The sequence below is a fragment of the Leptinotarsa decemlineata genome, unplaced genomic scaffold (assembly GCF_025532065.1).
Source record: "Leptinotarsa decemlineata unplaced genomic scaffold, Ldec_3_MD MMD2_P_RNA_scaffold_5, whole genome shotgun sequence".
Classification (NCBI taxonomy): domain Eukaryota; kingdom Metazoa; phylum Arthropoda; class Insecta; order Coleoptera; family Chrysomelidae; genus Leptinotarsa; species Leptinotarsa decemlineata.
Window position 1 is genome coordinate 13879766 of NW_027412532.1, and position 23579 is coordinate 13903344.

The following is a 23579-nucleotide window of genomic DNA, read 5'->3' on the forward strand; positions in this document are numbered from 1 at the left end:
GATGGTTGTTATTATTTTAGAGTTATGTAAATGTTTATGTCTGGTGTGAACGGGTGGCGTATGAAAACAAATCCCTGTTGATTTTTGCTTGTTAAAACCATATTGATGATCACTTGAGTCAATCTTAATATCAATGATATTCAAGAAAAACTCTGTGTGATTTTCACTAAACAGTCTCACAAAAAAGCAACACTTGTGTCTCTATACAATAGATTCTTCAGACGTGTTTGGATTACGTTATGGATTTTCATCAAGTATCGCCGATTCCATCACATACACATTAGGAAAATTTCTATTGATTTTTTGAGTAGAGGCTGAACCTGAGCATGAATGAAACTCTCCAATTCTGTAAAGCAGGTCGAGGAGCTTACAAATCGCTGGTGTACGTTCATTAGTATATTTTTCTGATTGATTCGGCCGTTACTTGATGAAGATCCATAGTAATTTCACAAACTACACTTAAACGATTTGATCTCCACTAACTTTATTGAAAATAATCATAACATGTTTCGCTAAAACATTAGCTTTTTCAAATGATTATGTTTTAGCGAAACATGTTATGATTATTTTCAATAAAGTTAGTGGAGATCAAATCGTTTAAGTGTAGTTTGTGACATTAGTATATTTTTCAGGTATAACAATCAGGACCAGAAGCTTTGTTGATGCTATCTTTATACTATGGTACTATTCTAATATCCTGCATCTTGCATTGTACAATGAGAATAATGGTGTTTGTCTCTGAAAATGAACTATGGAGTGGAATGCTATTCAACTGTGTTTGTTATTGGTGAAATTATGGACTTGGGTGAAATTGTGGATTTGAGTGAAATGTTGCCGAAGAGATTTAGCCTCTGACCAGAAAGAATTGGAACCGTTGGAACCGGCAATTGTGCTGTTCTCTTCTTCCTTTAATTCTCACTTTGCATTTGTTGCAAACATTAACAAACCCAATACGATTTTTGCACTATTTTTGAACATATGAGATTTATAGAGAACTTACTTGGATCTCTTGTGGAGCATGGTTTGTCATTAGAAGGTCGCCCAATTCACAATTATAAAAAACAAGTAAAGCTGAGGCACCAGTCAATCCAGTAATAACACTGACGATCTTCAAACATGACTCAACCTCTGACGGAAGCAACAAACTTATACGAAGGTTTGAAATAGATAAACACTTCAATCTAGCAGACCACTATTATAATCTTCATGCAGTCATTGTTCACTGTGGTTCTGGCGTTGAATCTGGTCATTATTACGCATTGGTCAAAGACGAAACGAACTGGTTTAAGTTTGACGATAGTCGTGCCACTAAGTGTTCTGACGATGTCTTGAATTTATTGGAGCCTCTGGAGACACCCTACATTTTGTTTTATGAAAAAGAACATTGGCAGATTAAGATATTTACATGATGTGGTGCTGCAGGTTTTCCTGCAGCTGAAAAAGCAAATGCGCCACCGGAATCAATGAAGTCGCCCCGGAGCGTCAATTAATTTTTGTTTCATAATTTCATGATTCATATTACTTTCTTCTTTAATATATAATATTGACAAAGGATTATATCATGTTCAAATAATAAGCTTACCAAAAAAAGTTAAATGACTAAAAGAGGGTTTACTGCGGCTCTATCTGGTGATTATTAGCATGGCATGAGCCAACCGATATGTCGACATCCTCAGCAACTTCTCTAACGTCTTCTCGACCTTCTGTGAAAAGTTTGTTAACATTTTTCTGACTCAGAGTACAATCACCTTATGCCACCCTCAACATTTAAAGTGTTTTTGAGCACTTAATTAAATGTTTACACAAAGTTTGATGTAAATTCTTTGATCCATTTGTTTGATAGCAAAAAATCGCCGAACTCGCAAAACACGTCTAACACTCATATGTCTCTCATCCACAAACTTTTTATGCATGCCACCAACAAACTAAATATACTGAACAGCTGGAACTGTGAACATATAATCGAGATGCGTGTACCAACATAAAAAAATCGCTAATCGAATGTAATTTTTTGATAGTCCACTGATATTAAAAAATATCACTGTGTGTGTACTTTTTGCAAAGAATATCCAGTGATATTAAAACGAATAACAGCCTAGGCATATTCAAAAAACATCTCGAGTTATGTCTACTAGATGAAAATTGATACCCGCCGAGCAAGTTCTGTGCTTGTATTTAGATGATTCAAACATTCATTGTATTTGTTTGTGTACTCTGCTCATGCATTTACTTGTCAGCAAAAAAGTGTTTATTATCTATGAAATTTACATTGTCCGCCATTGAGGATGACAGTGTTCCATGTAAGTAAAATTTTAACTTTCATATACTATATTGTGTAGTAATCCTTCGAATGATATTTGATTCAATTGCATAAAGAATCTCTTGAAGTACAAATTGAATAGGAAAAGTGTTTTTGTGTAATTCAATGTTCATATGAAAGTAGTTGTTCCTTTAAGTATTTTTTATTTTGTGTAATTCAATGTTAACATGCAAGTAGTTGTATCAAGAGGGCTTTTTCTTCCAGATTGTTCAAAAATTACTTCTTTGTATGAACTACACATCTTTAAATAGTTTATTTAGGAATTAATAGCTTTTTTTCTCTTCCTAGAAGATTCGCACATTTTTTTTTGTATATTGATGGAGAAGTAGAAAGCCAAAACCTTTTTTTTTCCAAGAATTAATCTCGCCTAAAAATATATTCATTTCAATTTAGATAACATCGATATTTTCTGTTAGAACTTCGTATGCTCTGCTCAAATCATTCTGTTGAGCTGGTGGTTCTGATTGTGGGGTTCAAAAATAATAGTCTTATCATAATTTGGAGAAAATGTTGACAATGCAAATGTTTGCTTTCTCTAATTTTGCCTACACAGGCCACTTAATTATCTGACCCAATAATTACTTATCTGTTACAGTCTGAATTCAATTTTATTGCTGACTATCAATATGGAGTCAGTGCATCACAAAAAAAACTGTTTTTCCATTAATAAGCTGTCGCCCCCATACGAACGACAACCCTCAGAAGTTGAGAAACTTGTGCGAGCTAAGGACTAACGAGGTCTTACCTTTTAACTTGTGATTCCTAACACAAATATGGAGAAAGTAAAATGATAAGTTAAGCTGACTATCAGTTTATTGATACTTGTTTTTTCAATTACATAATGAATATTTGTAGTAAGAACTGTATAGAAAAAAGTGAATTTTTGTATATTTTAGTGTTACCTCAATGTTTTGAAAACATTTCTTCTTTCGTGTAATTCAATGATTATATAAAATTAGTTATTTCCGATGGACTTTTTCTTCCAATCTGTATCTGAAAGACTTTGTGAAGACTTTATTTTCAAATTCTTTGCTTTCTTATTTTCTTTGGAAGTTTCCTACGTTTTTTGTATAAGGATCAAGAAGTAAGAGGCCAGTCATTGGCAGTCATTCACGTAATGGTAAAATTCAGATTTTCATGAATCTCGTATTTTTTTGAAATATAAATATAAAAAACGATGATCTACCCAAAAAACTTGAATTTATTCCTTAGTATTGACATACATAAATCCCTGTAATATGTAAAAAATATCAATCAATATTTGCTTCAATTTTTAATATCAAAACAAGCCAACATCACCAACCTTCAAATTTGATAAATCCGAAAGAAATCTGTAACACCAGGTGAACCCTTCATCACTATAAATTTATGAAAGAAAGCTCTGTACTATTTGGTCAATGGCTTGGTATGATATTCAAAATGAAAACTCAATATTGAATTTTAGTACAGAAGCTTCAGAATGTACAATTTGAACAAAAATAGACCTGCGACATTAAATGTTGGGAAAAATAAACTAATTACATGGTTCAACTCAACAACTTTACTGAGATAATCCATTGTCAATTGTGATCAAAATGTAAACACAACACACACAATCAACGAAGCAGCCATACTAATTTTGAAATTGGCAGCAAAGTATTCTCAATGAAAACAATTAATGTAAATATATCGCCATCAAAATATCCAAATTACTACTAAAAGCAAAGTAAGTCTGTACCTATTCATTTGAAACTTATCTAGATAATTATAAAACAATCTAAATGGTGAGTGATTAGAAACAGACAAAATTTGAAATGGTAACTTGCAGTCAAAAGGAACTTGCGATAACCATCATTACGTCTATTACTGCATCAGACATTTTCAGTGATAGTCATTGTTTGCGACATTTGACTAGGGAGCATGTTCACTTCTATGTATACTAATAGGGAATGAGGTGTCTATGATAATTCTCACATTGTTGAACTCAATCCACCGACAGCATACTTATCAATGCGAACCAATCAGAACCACAGATCAGAATTTTCATGGGCACCTCACCCCTATTAATATGAATATGAGTGAACACGGAGCTCCGCAGTCACTCGTTTCCGAGACTTTAAGACACTGTCTATGTCCTCGTAGTCAACGATACACCACTGAGGATGTCTGCCTCAGCAGATGAAAAAATTGGTATTAAAAGTTCCTTTTGACCACAAAATACCAACCCTAATCTTTACAATTGTGACTATAATCGTGAAAGCCTATGTTCATATATTGGGGAGTGATTCCTAAATAAAAATAAATTTCATGTACCTTCAGAAGGTTACCAAACAACAGTCGCAGAAAATTACTAACACAAACTGAAACAGGTTTTTTCAGCAACCTACTATTTAATGTATTTCTTTTGCTTTCGACTTAGCCAAAAACAAATTATTTCTCACTAGTCTGTTTGAGAAAATATTCAATGAAAGCTAATCATCGTCCTCATCATCTGACACATATTTCTTAGCAGATCTCTTTGGTCTTCCTGGCTTACGCTTAACCTTGCTCTTGCTTTTTGTTCTGGGAGTTTGTTCTCCATCTGAGTTATAATCTCGTTCATCCTCTGATTCCATCGTGGCTTCGATTTTTTGTTTTGCACTCGTGAATACTGACTGAAGAACGATACTGTCTTCGTGAATTATGGAAGCTTCTTCATTGTAGATTTGCGCATTCTGACAGAGGAGCATGAAGTCACGTTCCAAGTCCATGAACTCGGAATACTGAAAGAGAGAGGAATAAAGAATGAAAATACTATGGAATATATTTTAGAGTGATAATAATATTCAATATCTATTCAACTTTATAATAATAATAATAATTGTAATTTATTGAACAAAATTACAATTTTGCTCAACTCACTATCGACCGAAGTCCTTCCGCCCTTGCAACAAAATTGCTTGGAAATTACATAGCTTATTTTACAATATTACAAAAAAATAAATATGAATATAAAAATGAACAAACAAAACAATTTCATTGATAAAGTTGTGTTAATTTTTCTAATAATGTTTCTGTTGTGTGTCGATGTCGTACTCTTGCATGGGGGTTTCTTGTCACAGCATACTTTCTAATGATTTCTACATTGTCGTCTTTTTCAGAAAACTTCTTGGTAAGTGACGGTAGTCTTTCCTCAATAAGGATAATACCAGTGAGATGGTACAGCAGAGGATTTGGAGGGTTGTGTTTGGGGTTATTGGGATGCCTTAATGTTGTTATTTTCCTGGTAACCCTTGTTTCAGATAATTTAATTGTTTTCAAGGCCCTTTGTTTAATATTTGCCTTGTATTGAAAAAATATTAGAACTTGCAGTTTATAATCAACTCATTGAATATCTAGAAAATAATGATATATTACTAAAATATCAGTCAGGTTTCAGAAAACATGTGAGTCTGCATTGCAAGTCACAATATCAAAATGGAAAGAATCAATAGATACGGGACATTATATAATAGCCGTATTTTTAGATCTTAAAAGAGCTTTTGAGACAATTGATCGCCACATATTACTAAATAAACTGCAAAGTTTGGTATCAGGGAAACTGTTTTGTTACGGCTGACAGATTATTTATCACAACGCAAACAGGTAACCAAAATAAAGGATTCAGTGTCATCATCTCGCGATGTCGTTTTTGGGGTACCTCAGGGGAGTGTTTTGGGACCTATATTATTTTTAATCTACCTGAAGGATATAGATACTATCCATGGTTGTGATTTCATGAATTTTTTTGCAGACAACACTTTGTTATCAATTTCAGGAGGTAATATAGAAACACTAGCTGATCAAATGAATAATGAACTAAGAAATGTTTTCAAGTACATGAATCACAATAAACTAAAACTCCAAAACCAAATATATGATCTTATCAACTTGTTATAAGCTATCACTCATCCACAAACACAACATAAGATTACAAATTGCAGGTGATGTAACAGAATTCATAAGTGAAATCAAATACTTAGGTTTCATGGTGGATAATCGTTTATCCTTTCATGCTCATTTTGATTATATATACAAAAAAAATTCAAAAAAAATATACTTTTTCTCAAGAATTTCATCTCAGCTATCGATGTACTCAAAAATTACATTATATAATTGTATAATCTAACCCCATTTTGATTATTGTTCTAGTCTTTTATACTCATTTGACCAAAATAAGGTATCGGCTTTACAAAAGTTACAGAATCGTGGAATGAGGATTATTTTACAAGTGAATAGGTATACTATTATATCAAACATGTTGAGTACATTGCAGTGGCTGTCTGTTTCCCAGAGACTGTAAGAGTTAGCAATGATATTCATTTTCAAACTAACACATAACTTGCTTCCAACTTATTTCGAATTCTGTATATATAAATATCAAATCCATAACCACTTAACAAGAGTAAGTAGCTCCCAAAAATTCCACCTTCCTTGAACTAATTTGACTAGTACGATGAAGTCTTTATTTTATTAAGGTTTGAATGAGTATAACAAACTCCCACTTTCGTTGAAAGATTCAATAAATGCTTTTCAATTCAAAAAAAACTAATGGACTATATAAAATCTCATCCCTAATTTTCTTTTTTCTGTTTTGTAATATATTTGTTATGTGTATCCTCGTGTTGAAACCATTCTGGAATCATTGAAAAATGAGTTTTTTTTTCTACCAATCGTCATTTTTGTTATTTATATGTTATTTATTTATATATCTTTAAAATAATGTATGTTTATTAGGATGTCCTGAAGAAATAAATAAATATTATTATTATTGAGAAACAGTGGGTGCGAGTATTCAATAAGTGGACGACAGAATAGTTTATATGTTCGGTTTGCTGTTGATATGCTTGCACCTTCTACCGGGTTTGTCAAACTTGTGAAATGTGCGGCTCTTGCAATCACTTTCTTTTTTATGTTATTGATGTGGCTGTTGAAATTCAGTCTGGTATAAAACGCCTAGGTAATTAACTGTCGATTTTGCATGTAAGATATGTTGTCAACTTTTATATTTTCTTATTTTACACCATTGACTACCATATTAGACTTATCTCATATCATGTAAATGTGATCTGTCGAGATTAATGAGTAATAAATGATAATGAAGTGACTTGATGAAATCCATACATATATATTTGAAGTAAAGTAAAATATTTTCAGCTTTGAGAAAAGGGTGTATGCATACAGACTGATATTTAAGGGTGAAAAATAACCCTATACGAGACCTGTTCCAATTTCTTAAAAGGATCATAATCAGTTACAAATCATAGGTAAATGGTAATGACATCGAGACAACAGTCCAATTGTCCCAACGGAAGAGCCCAGGAGATCCAAGACCAAAAAAAGCTTGCCAAGTTCGATCAGATGTCGAGGATTTGCTCACTATTCTCTTCGGCTGATTTCAACTTATTGCTTGATTTGAATATCCTCTGTATATAGCTTTTATTGGTTAGTCTTGTATTTTTTCTCAGTTATCAATTAACAAGATAGTTTTTATTGAATTTAAACAAAGCAATTGTTTGCAAAAATTGTCACTAATTTTTGGACTAGAAACTATTTTATAAAAATATGCTTAGCTTGGGTTTGTGAAAGCCTATATAAGTAACATTCCCCATACTGGAACATTCAAATTGCCAGATGCTAGAGGTGAAAATGAAACCCGAGGTTAAGTAACGTCATAAGTATCTATATGTCTATGTATTACCAAGTGAATACTTCTGAATATATTAAAACTCTGGCTGTATCATCCATCAACTGGTCAACACCAAGTCAATGAAATCATTTTTGGTTTGGTATATTTTGCTATAATGCTTGTTTCTTAGATCATATTAGTTTCCAGTTAATAGATATTGAATTGAAAAAATTACTCCATGTCATTTAAACTTAAAAAGTTTTCTTCACTTACCCTCCCATCTTCAATATAATTCATAATCTTGGTTATGTCCATTGGTTTTTTTATAATTGTGTAATAGTCGGGATATTCTTTCCTTGGAGGTAGTTTAATGAATTGATCACTCAACTGCCGACCATCCCTGAAATTAAGTAACATTAATACCAAGAAATATCAACAAAAAAAAATAAACTCACCTATCGGTATAATTTATCACAACAGTCATCAGTTTCTTCATCTTTTTCTTCATTTTTGCTTCAGCTTTGTTTTGTGGAATTTTACGTTTTCTGCCAGTGCTACTGCCCTCTTCATCAGAATCATCGCGTTTCCTCTTCTTACGTCCTCGCTTCTTCTTCACCTCTTTCTCTTCTTCTTCTTCATCGTCGTAGTCACCATCCTCGTCGATGGCCTTCAACCATTCCTTTTCTGTAAGACTATCTGCATAATCTACTTCCTTTCTCTGCCTTGTTCCTCTGCCTAACAATGCATCTGTATCGTCAAAGTTCCAAGTCTCAACTTCTTCGTCTTGCTTTATCAACCAATCAGGAAGTTCCGCCTCTTGAATTAATCTATATTTCCTATGTGGACCCAAAGTTTCTTCAGCTGTTTTTCTTTCAGTGTCCATCTTCTGAAATAGCTGAAATTCATCTTCGTTTCTGGCCACCATTTGATTTACAGTTTCGTCATCTGGCACCTCATTTTCTTCCTCTTCGTCACTGCCATCATTGTGTAAAATACTTTGCAGGAATTGATGTCTCTCAGAACCTGTAGATTTTTGATCAAACATTCCAGCCTGAATAACTTTCTCGTCCATAGTAAGCTTATACTTGGCTGCAGCTAAGATACGTTCCTCCACAGAATTGACCGTCATCAATCGCAACACCCTAACCTCATTTTGTTGACCAATTCTATGGGCACGATCCTGGGCTTGGAGATCCTAACATAAAAAATGTCACTTGAGATTTGGTAACAAAGAATATATCTACAATCAAAATTATAATTTTAGAATCGAAGTCTTTAGATCAATTAGTAAAAAAGAAAATTATTATCGGATAATTTTCGAACATTATTTTCTTGTTTATTTGATCACCTGCAGGTAAACATCCACAATGAAATGAATGGAAATGGATGAAAATATACAATTATAATTACAGTCCTCCAGAAATATACAACGACAGTTATAATAAAAATAATAATGTTGTTTTTTACCATTTATTATACACTGAAAATGTATGGTAAGTCATGATGGTTATATCGTGCATGGCCAAATTATTGAGACTAAATTCAAGATATTGAGTAGAAGAGAATAGGTATTTATGCACATGTAGAGGCTCACTTATAAAAAATAGAAATTATCAAGTGTCAGCTTGTTATGTATATAAAAGATAAATGCAATGAAAAACTAAATAAAATAAACAAAACGTGGCTTATTGATATTAGATATAAAGTCAGACATCAAATGTCAATTTTAACTTGAACTACACATAGAAAGAGAATATTGGTGAGAAAAAAGTTACAAGCTATTAGTGAAATACTAGGTAACAATGTCCTAAATACACACAAAAAACCTACACATTGATATGAACTGTTTGATATGTTAAACCAGATGAGGTACAAAGACATTTCTTTTCTCTCTGACCTTATATCCCTAAGACTAACTCAAAATTATTTCTAGTTGGTAAATTATTGGACTGAACAGATTTCTACACATCTACTGCACATCTTGAGGTAGGGGCTTCTCACCGGCCATGACTTAGTCTGGCAGCTGTACAACACATTTTCACAAGTGTAGGATATACATACACACTAGACAAGGAATCCAATCTGTCTTCAAGCATTCTCATACTATTTATATGAAATGGGATGTACCCGTGGTTTCATATAATGAAGGATACATTCTTAAGCAAACCATGTTTTGGACGTGAACGATGCAAGTCTCACGGAACATCTGATATAAGCTAACACATATGAATCAATATTTGGAACACCAAGGTCAAACGAGAGGGATAATAAAAAACTACAGGAATTATATATATGAGACTTCTAAATTGATGAGATCCCTTGCCTAGTCAGTGTGTTTTCTGAAGTGCACATTAGGATCATAAAATGTCTGACGAAAACAAGGATACAGCAACATAAGGCAAATTAGTGGCTAGAGGATAGGACAAGTTAGTAGTGGCTGAAAACACACTGATTAACGAAAGTCACCATATCAAATTATGGCAATTAAATCAACATATGATGCCAGGTTATACAGAAGTCACTGAAAAACAAAAAAAAAACAATTTCGATAGATCAGGGAATCCTAAAAAAATAAATAAAATTTAGCTAATTCCTCCAAACACCAAAATTGAAAGGGTCATTTCAAAATGATAATAGTTAACCAACAGAGAGTAAATATGAGTCAACATTAGGAATATAAAGAGATTAAAAGAGTGAGGGTGAGAGAATGTGAAATTGAGAAAAAAATCTAATCAATATTTGGTGCATTTGATATAATTCATTTTGTATCAATTGATTAGTAATAGTCAATATTGATTTTTATTTTGAAAACCCTTCAGAATAGATCCATAAAATGCATTTTACATCAAACAGGATTTTCAGGCAAATATTTTTTGTATTCGTTTTGTATATATTCACTGCCTTGAAATTAAAATGAACCATTCTAATTTGTACTTTTTTCTACAAGAAATGCAGACTATCTATCCCTCGAGAAAAATATTATATAATAATGGAGTTGTTCCAATCATTCCTTTTTTAAATGTTTGTTGCCTATAGGGCTAATAAATGTTATTTTGAGTGGGATTTTTGTCAACATCTTAGCTAGATTCAAGAAAAAAATAAACATCTCATTATTTAGGCAGAAGACTATTCAGAATTGAAATACAGAATATTTCATCCAACAGTAGTTAAAATTTGTGAAATCAATGATTTCTAAACTCGCCAATATTTTTATCCACCAAGTTTCAATTCAGTATCTAGACATTTCAAACATATTATTTTGGTTCTATATATTTCCCCAAAACCATACATGATTTTTGCACACATTCAGAAAGAAATTAAATTTTCACGTTATTCATCATTCACACAGCTCGCTCCCAAAGTTTAATTTACCTGATGAGGATTCCAATCCGAGTCAAAAATAATGACAGTATCTGCTGTCTGAAGGTTGAGACCCAAACCACCTGCTCTGGTCGACAGTAGAAACAGAAAGTATTCGCTGTTCTTGTCGTTGAACTTCTTGAGAAGATCTCCTCGATCCTCAGACTTGATAGTTCCGTCCAGACGTAAATATTTGAAACCTCTCCAGTTCAGATAGTCCTCCATTATCGTCATCAGCTGTGTCATTTGACAAAACAGCAAAACACGATGGTTGGTGATTTTCAGCTTCGGTAAAATCCTATCTAGTAATTCGAATTTACCTGAGGCACGGTAGGTGTCGGGTCCAGACATGATACCTCCAGCTATACCGACATGGTCGCAGTACTTTTCTTCAATATTTGGAAACATAAACGGGTGGTTGCACAGTTTTCTGAGCTGGACGATGGTATTCATCAGTGCCTTAGCACCGCCTTTACCTTTGGTTCCTCTTTCGGAACCGTCGGTTAATAACACTCCCTTGTTTTGCATATGTTGATATAATACTTTCTGTAAGCCTGACATATCACACTTTATAATATATTCTACCTTATCTGGTAACTGAGATTCTACTTCTTTTTTCAGTCTTCTGAGAAGGAAAGGCCTCAGAACTTTGTGCAGACGACGAATGATGAGGATTGTTTCTTCTTCATTCAACTCTACCTATAAAATATAAAAATTCAAATAAAACATATCACAGTCAAATTAGTCAAAATTTTTTATTAATCTGTTGTTTAATAAAAGTGTACTCAATTGAGGTTTTAAAAACTACCTGAATTATCACAGTAACTTTTGAATGAAGAATAAAATTTAACAAACTATTCAATTTAATTTTGATAACTATTGAACAAAGAAACATTTTGATGTAATAAAAAACCTACATTTATATCCATTCAAAGATTTTTTATTCAATATTCCATATAATTTCAATAGAAAATTAATGTTTAAATTGAAAGAGGTATTTTTTCAGAACAATTTTTGGGAAAGAAAGTTTTTGGCTTTCTACTTCCCCATCTTCATTCAAATAATGTAGAAATCTTCCAAAAAGGAAGAAAACAATTCATTTCAAAACAAAATTTTTAACAAAGATGTGTAGATCATGCGAAAAGGTTTTGAAATGTTTATACAGGTTTTCAATGTTTATACGAAAGTAGTTGTTTGAAGAGGCCCTGAAAAGTTAAATTTTTCATTACATACAAAAATGATAGGGGTCTATATAGATGACAAATTAAACTTTGACGTACATATTGAGAATCTTGCAAAAAAACTGGCTAGCAAATGTTATGCAATTATAATTTTGAAAATCACTTGAATACTGCTGCACTAAAAACAGCATACTATGGAACCGTATATCCTTTCCTCAAATACGGAGTTATGTTCTGGGGTGGAAGCAATAACTTGGAACGCATTTTCATTATGCAAAAACGTCTAATAAAGAATATGCTCAACATAAACTTAACAGACTCCTGCCGCGGAATTTTTAAAAGTAATAAATTACTTGCTTCATATGGGATCTATATTTAAGTTTGTGTTATTTTCGTTTATGACAACAAAGAATAATTCATTATTCATAAAAACATTCACGAGTACTATACTAGGAACAATTCGAAACTCGTTCTTCCTAAATATAGACTAAGAAATACAGAAGAAAGTCCACGCTATATGGCCATCAAACTATACAATCATTTACCACTGACAATCAGAGAAGGCAGACGGCATACTTTCAAAATTCTAGTTTTCGATTTGTTGTGTAACATGGAACCGTATTCGATGCAAGAATTTTTTATGGCAACTTCATGACGATTGCAGAAAACAGAAGAAGGATAGATATTAGCCATCAAAATTTTTATAGTCCTAACAAATAAAGACATGATATATGCGAGAGTATATTTTCATTTTTTTTAATTTATATTTTAGACAAATGCGTTTATATCTGTGACACTTATCTTTTTTCTTTTCTCTTTTTTTTTTCAATATTGAGTTATACTAAAATGTACTCCCACGAATTTATAAATCTGTGATAATCTTTTGTTGTATTTCAGTTATATATTTATACCTTACTAACTTAAGTTTTCATATGTTCAATTCGAAAACTTCAATAAATCTATCTATTCCAGTTTGTGTCTGAAACTTACTTCTTTGCATGATCTATATATCTTTGCAAAGAGTTTATTTTGAAGTTAATTGCTATCTTCCTTTCTCTGGAAGATTCTCATGTTTTTTGTATAAAGATAAAGTAGAAAGTCAAAACTGTTCCCAAAAATTAATGTCGACTTCTAAAAAATATTTGAGATGAAAATTTGATTTCCTCGTTTCATTTGTGGATATTTTTCAACATATATAAAGAACGTTATTGAAAGGAAATGTGTCTATATTAAGGAAATGAAAACAATTTTAAATTCGTTGCAAAAAATGAAAAAAAAAACAGCAAATTTCTTGCATTTTACAAACATTTTTTGTGATACATTTAAATTATGTTGTAGAGTATATTTTTGACCTATATGTTCCCAACTTTTCATGTAGCTATATAATTAACGGATAAAATGTTCAAGGATTATAAAAAATCTTACCTTTTCACCTGTGGTAGCAAATGGGGCATTGAACCATTGCTCGAAAGTGGAACAACTTTTGAAAATAGATGGTAACAAAAAGTTGAGTAGAGCCCAAAGCTCTGGCAGTTTGTTTTGCAAAGGAGTACCAGTTAACAGAAGGCGATAAGGAGCCAGGTAGTGTGTATTCAGTACTTGAGTCAACTTGCAGTGATGATTTTTCATACGATGACCTTCATCGATAATCATGTACTTGAAAGGCAGCTGTAAACATAAGAGTGAAATCAATAAATAATATTAAGGAAATGTAAAGCAACAATTTAATGAATCGAAAAGGTTTTGTATTAAAGTGTATAATATATTAAAATTCTTGCAAAGCGCTTTCGACTTATGTCATCATCAGTGCTCACTTGTCAGGCAACAGGAAGTATCAAGATAAGTGAATTGTACATTGTAAAATTTAAATTATATAAAACAAAATAGGCTTATAGCCAAGAAAATACATTTTTGGATTCCATTTTGGATTCCATTTTGGAATCCAAAAATGTATTTTCGTGGCTATAAGCCTATTTTGTTTTATATAATTTAAATTTTACAATGTACAATTCACTTATCTTGATACTTCCTGTTGCCTGACAAGTGAGCACTGATGATGACATAAGTCGAAAGCGCTTTGCAAGAATTTTAATATATTATACACTTTAATACAAAACCTTTTCGATTCATTAATTCAAATAAGTGTATTCAGCTTTTCCAAATCCTTTTAAGCAACAATTTATTTACCTTTGCAAGAACGGATTTATCTTTGATAACATATTCATAAGTGGTAAGAAGAACATTGAATTTTGCGGCTCTCATCTGACTTTGAATCACCCTTCTTACTCCAGGAGATCCTTTATATGATATTACAACCACAGACGGTGCCCATTTTTCAAATTCCAACATCCAATTCGAAATAGTACTGGAAAAAATATCAATTATGAAAATATGAAATTTCCACCTTTTTTTTTTAATATTTTGAAATTTTGCTCAGATTTCGATCTTCAACAAATTGTTCTAGATAATAATAATAATAATAATAATAATAATAATATTTATTCGTTCATAACGATCATAACATGATGACATAGAACAAGTCAATAATAAAAATAAAAAATAAATATGATAGATAAAATAAAATAAAATAAAATCTAAATACATAGACAGAAAACCCCGTTGATTGAAACAGTCGATTATATGATTGAAACCGTAGGTACATCAAAATTAAATATAATTATGAACTGAGCCACATTTGGTAATTGTGTTGGCATTCTAATCAACCCATGAAGGCATTAACCAATTATACATTACATAGGATCTTTCAAATACTCATCAACAGAGTAATAGGCTTTGTCAATTAAAAGTTGTTTCACATACTGTTTGAATTCTCTCAGCGACATTTCTCTAACATGAGGTGACAATTTATTAAATAATTTGATACCCATATAAAAAGGACTTGATTCGGTCCTGGCCAGTCTGTGAATTGGTATTTCCAATAAAGTTGAATTTCTTGTACTGTATTTGTTTCTATTCAATGGAGCAAACAATTGTCTGTCTGATTTTACAAACATCAGTATCTGGTAAATATAAATGCAAGGTAAGGTTAAAATTTTTAGGATTTTGAATAGTTCTTTACAGCTCGTGCGTCTACTTACTCTTTGAATATTTCTGACAGCTCTCTTTTGTAAAATAAACACCCTTTGCGCTTCACTAGATAAACCCCAAGCTGATATGCTATATGAGATTAAAGAGTGAACATGTGCATGATAAAACATAAGTAATACAGATTTGTCCACAATTTTATTAAGTTGATACAGGCAATAGCACATTGGTGATATTTTTTTGCACATTTCATGAATGTGATGATTCCACTTACAATCTTCTGAGAGGTTAAGTCCCAAGAATTTAACTGATGTTACTTGTTTTAATGAACCATTTGATGCTTTTAAAAGTAAGCTGTGATCATACCCTTTTGGTGCATAACTGAATCTAACAAAAGAGGATTTTTTATCATTGCAAACTAATTTATTTTTGGAGAACCAATCCTGTGCTTTCAATATTTCTATATGAGCAGAGTCAACTGTAGCGGAGATGTTTGGTCCATTTACCAGTAAGGTTGTATCATCTGCATACATTACAACATCACCTGCAAAATCATTGACATATATTATATAAAGCAATGGTCCCAGAATAGAACCTTGTGGCACTCCCATGGTAGAATTACAGTGAATAGACTTAAACTTGTCTATCTCAACATATTGTGTTCTATTGCCCAGGTAACTTTCAAACCATTTATATGGAATGCCCCTAAATCCATACTTTTCTAATTTATCTAGTAGGATTTTATGGTTAACCAAATCAAATGCCTTACTAAGATCCAAGAAAACACCCAGGGTTCTCTTTCCTTCATCTAGATTATTATATAGTTCATTAAGAAATGTTATTATGGCATGCGTTGTTGACCGCCCTCTTCTAAAGCCAAATTGATTTAACCAGTCACACTATAAACATGGTATTTTCTATGATTTACAGGAATTTTACAATGACAAATCATTTTACGAACTATAAAATGTATTTATAATTAACATATATGTTCAAAAGAAGTTTCGTCTACAAAAACACTTTTCCCACATCAGAACAAAAGTACTGTCTCTCGAAGTGTGTTTCGCAACTCGAATCAGCTTCATCAAGTGACTAAAGCTAAATCTCAATCTGTGTTAATTTATTTATTTATTTATATTATTTATTTGTTACAAACTCTACAGACCATGGCCCAGTTACAGAGTAGGAAAGGTAAATATCACAAATAGATTTTTACATACAGCAAAATGACAAAAAAGTTATATATATAAAAAAAATATTCAACAAGAGTTGAACAATTTCATACAACCTATTTCTGAAACTAGTAAGATTTTGGAAGAAGATATCACAGTCATTTTGTACATTATCATAGGCATTGAACATATTATTTAATGGGGCATTTTGATAATAATTTGTTCTTGCGGATTCAATATATGTTTTCATTCACTCCTGGACGAACCATCAACTTATTCAATTCCTAGAATAACTTTTTTGGTTAATAAAAAATATTGTAACTATTGGTTTAAAACGGTTTGTCACAAAACTTAATGTGACAAACCAAATTCTACGCAGGCAAAGCCGCGGGAATCAACTAGTGTAACATATACGAGAACAAGTTTTCAACTAATTCTTGATATATTTGAATAGGTATGTTTTTGATGTTGAAACTTTTGAAAAATTTGATATACACTCCTTCATATTTGAATGTATGAATTTGTTTTAAATTCATTGTATTTTATTTTTTATTATTTCTGTGAGAACTTTAAAAACATTATTATGTTACTTTCAAAGTTATGTCCGATTAGTTTTATTTACAAAAATGAGAAGTTGAAAAAAATTACAAAATTGAAGAAACTAAAAGTTAAACTTTCCCTCGGTTATCTTAAAGGCGCGATTTTGTTCCATCCTTTACATAAAAGAGGATGTATGCTTCTCCACTCACAAGCGACTTTGGTGAAATTGGTGACACGTGTGAATCGCTGTATTTGTGCCACGCGCTAGTATACGGGTGTCTGCAGTATGCTGTATAATGTCCTCTGTTAGTAGTCCCACTGTGATTTAAAAGTGCATATAGATTATAACAAGTAGCCACATTTTCTCCTGCAAAATTGTCCATATCCAATCCTTCTAGAGGAAATTCGATGACATCATTCAATTTGCCTCTACTTTCCGTTGGAGAGAATCTTTTTAAATGTATTACTAAAATATAGGGAAACTTGTGGATTGATAGGGACTTTATGCATTTTCTCCTTTCCTTGCATTTCGAACACGTCGGTTTTTCAATTCCATCCAAAGTTTCTTCTCTTGTAAAATAATCTAAGCATTGCCACAAACTCAATTGGTCGGTTCTTTGTGGTATGGAGAGAGACAAATCCCAGAAAGGATCAAATGTTACTGAGGAGTATCCACAGTGTGTGTCCGATTGTATATTAAGCTTGTCTATTCAAAATTAATCTGCCTTAAATAACTTTCAAATAAATGGTAGGTCACAAAATAATGAAAGAAAAACATGACAAGAGCCTTTTTCACACCAGATCCTTTATGAGGATTACTGTACAAAAACTTGAGAGACGAGAAACTTCAAAGACTAGTATTTGATCTTTGTTCAAATGAAATACCAAAAGGAAGACTTACATAAAATATGTTTAAACCACGAAAAAGTAGTTTGAACAGTTTACTGTATTCAATGAAAAGTATTTGAGACTGACAATGTGACCTAGTTTTTTCCAAAGTCCCGAGGGTAACAATAGAAATGATTAAGTTTTTAAAAATCTCTTTTATTTTTAATTTCAGATCTAAATGAACTCAATTAAAAATAACTCACCAAATAACTCACCTAAGAGGCACGATGATCAAAAAAGGCCCATTAACCTTTTTTTTCTCCATGAGATAGGTTATCAAAGCGATGGTTTGGATAGTTTTGCCGAGACCCATCTCGTCCGCAAGAATACCATTGAGATTGTTATTGTACAAGGACACCATCCATTCCAAACCCTTTATCTGATACTCCTTGAGTTTTCCGTTGACCATAATTGATGCCTGTTCCGTAACAATTTCGTGAACGGTATGTGCAATGCTGTAATAAGTCTGTTCTTCAACTGCATTCTTGTTGTATTCATCATCTTCAACTTTTGCTTTATTGATGATCTCTTCTGCGTTGATATTATCTTCGCCCTCTCCTTCGACTGACTTCTCTTCCTCATCTTCATCGTCAGTATCTACCATTTCCCATCCTGGATGCTGCTGTAACCAATCTTGCACCTCACGGAAAGTAGGAGCATTCTCACCAGTAACCTTGTTTCCAGTAGCGGTTTCGATAACAGTTACTTTTCTGTCTGGTTCTTGCATTCTTTGCTGGTTTCTCTTGCGCCTTTCTTCTTCCTTTTTCTTGTTAGTTTGTTCTAGTTTGTGCTGCTTCACCATATCCGTCAAGTTACTGATATACTCATCAGTTTGGGATAGTAAGAAGGCCAGACGTTTATCTTTCTTCTGATCAATGAGCTTCCTATAACCTTCTTCATCTTCTGCCATCAACCTGAATTCATGGAAAGTAAACTCATCAATTCTTTTTGTGAAGAAAAAGCTGTGCGAAAGATATGCAGGTGTATAAAAACATTACAAATATTCTTACCTTCTCATACGTTCCTTCTCAATCCTCTCTTGTTCTTTCTTTTGCTCCCTCTCAGCATTGGCATGGTAATTAATAATGGCCTTGTTGATTTTAGCCAGCTTAGATTGATTCTGTCTGTGGAACTCTTTGAATTCTTTGGCATGACCCAAAACAGAATTAAGGAATTCTTGATTCTTCTGTCTTTTCTTCCGCTCTGCTTCCAACTTCTGTTGCTTCTCCAATTTTTCTGTAGCTCTAGCTTCACGAAGTCCCTGTCGTTTAGTGCGTTTATAAGCTTTGATGTTGACTGCAGTTTCCAGAGTAGTATCTCGTCTGATACAGCTCAGTATCTCACTTCTCAGCTGTCTTTGGAAATTTAAGCAACGCAAAGCTCTGAGCTCGATTTGAGCTTGGATTCGTAACTTTTCTGACATGTCAGTGGGCAAGTTGCTAACCTGTTCTATGCGGGCTGCTATTCGAGCTGCTACTCGGTTTTCTCTCTCTTGTAGAAGAACAATTGGGTCAAGACCGCAAGGCTTAGGAATCGTGGTCAATCGGTTTTGTTTAGTCGGAACAAATTGAGCTCCAGGACCTCTTTGTTGATTGGCAGCGTTTTGACCACCTGCATTGACAACTAGTCAATAGAAATAAACCAAAAACATTCCCTTAAAATTTTTGAATTACCTTGACTTGCTGTTCCACTCGGGCCATTAGCAGGTGTTTCTGCACTCTCTCCACCAGTGGTACTGGTAGGCTGCTCAGTGCTTGGGGGCGGTCCACTACCTTGAGGTTGGAATGGGCTTGATGGTGGAGTAGGAAACTGCGGAGTACCATCTGATCTTTTGCCTTGTAAACCCAGTAAGATAGAATGTGGCACTGGCTGATTCCTAGCTAGACACCTATAATTCGAAATCAGTTTTGAACCCAGAGTAACAAAGTGAAGACAGTGAATGAATGAACCCTAGATTACAATAATGGGATTATATCAGCCAAATTTGAAGGAAGTTTTGTTATAATAACAATGGTCTTTATTGGGTGAATTAGGATATAACCAAAAGGCCCAAAACTGCAGTGTAGAACACTACAGATTTGTTCTACCACTTAATCTTAACTTAGATAAATGGTTCTGGATTGTCTGGATAGAAAATAGGAATGGACTTGATTGAATCACTTAGTGGTTTGAATATGAATAGCAAATCAATTAATCCCTAATTTTACTCAACATATTGAGTTAAATAGGCTTTAATAAGCCTTCAAGTGTCATATTTGAATCCAATTTTAGATAACGTTGTGTTTGTCTGTCGTAGATCTAATAAAAAGTATTGGAAAAAGTAATCAATGTCTCATCTGTAGTTTATATAAGGTCAGACCGCCAGACTAGAGCATTTGATTATTTAAAAGGAAATGTTAGGTTACTCTCCTGTCAAAAATAGTCTGGGGTCTGCTGTGATTACAAAGAATACTTGTGAAGGTCATGGTATAATTAGCAATTTGTTTCATAAATTACGTACGCATTTCGACACTTTTTAGGTATTCCAAAGAAACATGCAACGAAAGCCAACCAGATTGATTATTTATGATTACCTGGGGTGATGTTATGGCATTGTTTTGCTGATTTTCATTTATTCTGTTTAGACAAAATTTAAAAACTTTGTGACAACTTCTACCTATGAATGAATATTATACGAATGACTTTTGTTGACGATATTACGTTAGAAATATGAGTGGCAGAACAGAATAATGAAATCAAAATAGGAATATTCAGTACCTATATGCCATAATCTGGTTTCTGAGCTGATTCATTTGAAGAGCCGTTAATGCAGAATTTGCTGCTGCTGCACTGGTTCTAGCTCTTAATGCAAGAAGTTGGGAGTATCTCTGGTCGTCCTGCATACCTTTTTCCTCCATTGTATCAATGGCCTTTTGCAATGCATTCAAATTGTCCGATGCTTGAGGACGAGGCTGTGGTGTCTGAACAGGCTGTACAGGAGATGATGATGGGCGTTGCACTTTATTAAAAAAAAAAGATAATGAAATATGTAATCTTAGTTGAATAGAAGGATATGAAAATCTATATGAAAATCTTTAAAAAAAAGATAAAAATTCATTTTACTGATATAGTTCACAGAATGTATAACTGAATGAGGTTTATACGGTTAAGACACCTACTTGACGACACACTTAATTCATAAGTATGGAAATTAAAATTAAATGATGAATATCTAGGCTGTTCTGGATCAATTGATGGTTGACTTGACTTTCAATATTATTAACAATTCGTTAATAATATATAATCGTTGAATAGTAACTGAATGATGTGTTTCCAACCTTCCAAAAATCTCCATGATTAAAAAAATATGACAAAGTCATAATTACTGAATACTGAAGAGCTCGTGATGCACTGTTTGGAACCTTTGGTGTTGTAATGAATATTACTGGAGTTTTATCCCAACACCAAACCGTCATTTTTAAACACCTCGACACGTGTTTTAATCACCAAGTGATCATTTTCAGGAGGAAGATAATTCAATATTTTGAAACGCATGTCGAGGTGTTTAAAAATAACGGTTTGGTGTAGAGTTGAAACTTCAGTAATATTCTCTGAAGATCTCCTTGTAAGAGATTCAATCTCAGAACTGCCAAATAAATAGACGTTTGGGAATGATAAATGAATTGAGAGGAAAAATCTATCAAATTCAACTTCTAACCTCCTGATGTTTTACTACACCTTTGCTGCAGACAGTGTCACCTACATACTATCCCCAAAATTCATGAATAATTCAATATTGTTTACATTGTTTTCAAATTTTATACTCATTGCTCATTCATTTTTGCTTACATTTTTTCTGTTTCAACTAACTCATTCGTATATTTCGGCCTATTTTTTTTTTAATTTCAACAAGTTCACTAATTCTTTCATTTTCATTTTACTTTTTCTTCTACATATTTCAAATGTGATAACACTTTTTTTAAAGAATGGAAGTCAAAGTTGTAACATTCACACATAATTTGTTGTAGACGAATAGTTTTGTTACCTGGATAATGTCCTGGGTGCATATTATGAGACGGGTGAGTATTGGACTGAGGACCATGAGGATGTCCTTGAACACCTGGGTGTGCCTGATGCCCCTGTGGAGCCACTGGATGTCCTTGGTGACCCTGTGGAGCTCCTGGATGATGCATTGGAGGTGCTCCTGGATGACCTGGGTGAGATCCTACATGGCCTTGTGGTGGTCCTGGGTGTCCTTGGGAAGATACTGAGTGTCCCTGTGGGGCTACTGAATGACTTGGAGGTGCTCCAGGATGAACCTGGGGGCCTACTGGGTGGCCATGTGGAGGTGGATGCCCTGGGTGGGTCTGTGGAGGTGGATGCCCTGGGTGGGTCTGTGGTGGAGGATGTCCTGGGTGGGTCTGTGGTGGAGGATGTCCTGGGTGGGTCTGTGGCGGAGGATGTCCTGCATGGGATTGAGGAGGCTGCGGGCCTTGTTGTGGATAATTCATAGTTCCCTGAGGATATTGCAGATGAGGTGAAGCTCCATGTATTTGGTGTTGATCAGGATTAGTGGGAGGCAAACTGGAATGACCCGAATACTGGTTTGGGTGGTTAGGATAGTGTGATTGGGTAGGAGGTCCTGAAGGTGGTCCACCTTGATACTGAGATTGTGGAACTGGGGACAGTGGTGCAGGACTGTGGGATGGGGGTGGCCCCATAGGACTTGGCGCTTGAGGAGGCGGCATAGGACTGTTTTGTGGAGAAGGACTAGCCATTTTTCCTGAAAGTCAAAATCTTTACTTAATGGTATCATATTAGGGAATTTTCAGAATTTGTAACTATACTTTAGTACCTATGTGTGTGCCATAATGAAGGTGATTTATGAGTATGTATACAACAATAATTTTGATACAGTATTTTCTTCAAAAAACCATATACATTATACATATAATGCAAGTAATCGTTAAACTTTTATGTTCAGTTATGTAAAGCTTGGAAAATTTGCAATTACGTAGAAATCAAAGTGGAAATGAACCTGGAAATATAGTAAAGGAAGTGGAACAATGCATCAAATATTTTTCTGCGAAAGAAATTTACACCTCAAAACTGGTCACAGCAATCAATTAAATCAACTGCATTTGTCGGCATAAAAAGGTTATTAGGGTCCCTTATCTGTCAAGCCCATACTAGATTCTAATGCTTACTTATGATCAGTTACCGCACAAAGATCATCGAAACTTGAAACCCTTGCTGTTATAACATCACGAATTTTCACTTATCTAGTCACATAAACGGTATAAATTTCAGGGTTTTGGGCACTATAATGTCTGGAAAGTAAAAAGTAAATACCTCAAACACATACCGTCAAGCATCACTACAGATTTTAGTTCTTTGTCATATGTCACTTCCACAGAAAAAGTTCTTTGTCACATGTCAATACCACAGAACAAATTCTTTTCTGTAAT

At 33.4% G+C, this 23579-nt stretch overlaps 1 protein-coding gene across 4 annotated transcripts; it reads right to left on the reverse strand.

The window, feature by feature from the left end:
• Window positions 1-3503: 3503 nt before the first annotated feature.
• Window positions 3504-23512, reverse strand: LOC111517644 (ATP-dependent helicase brm). 4 transcript variants are annotated; one of them, XM_023173850.2, is made up of 12 exons: window positions 23477-23512; window positions 22157-22894; window positions 20890-21130; window positions 19806-20020; window positions 19143-19755; window positions 18348-19046; window positions 14675-14852; window positions 13913-14155; window positions 11319-12005; window positions 8402-9141; window positions 8220-8346; window positions 3504-5061 (listed from the first exon to the last, which is right to left on the reverse strand). In XM_023173850.2, exons 1-12 carry the CDS (start codon window positions 23484-23486, stop codon window positions 4771-4773), a joined length of 4782 nt encoding a protein of 1593 aa, XP_023029618.2. In that variant the 5' UTR covers window positions 23487-23512; the 3' UTR covers window positions 3504-4770. The 4 variants fall into 4 exon arrangements, with proteins under 4 accessions (XP_023029618.2, XP_023029619.2, XP_023029620.2 ...); XM_023173851.2 differs by having other exon boundaries at window positions 19143-19743; window positions 23477-23511; XM_023173852.2 differs by having other exon boundaries at window positions 23319-23506.
• Window positions 23513-23579: the final 67 nt, after the last annotated feature.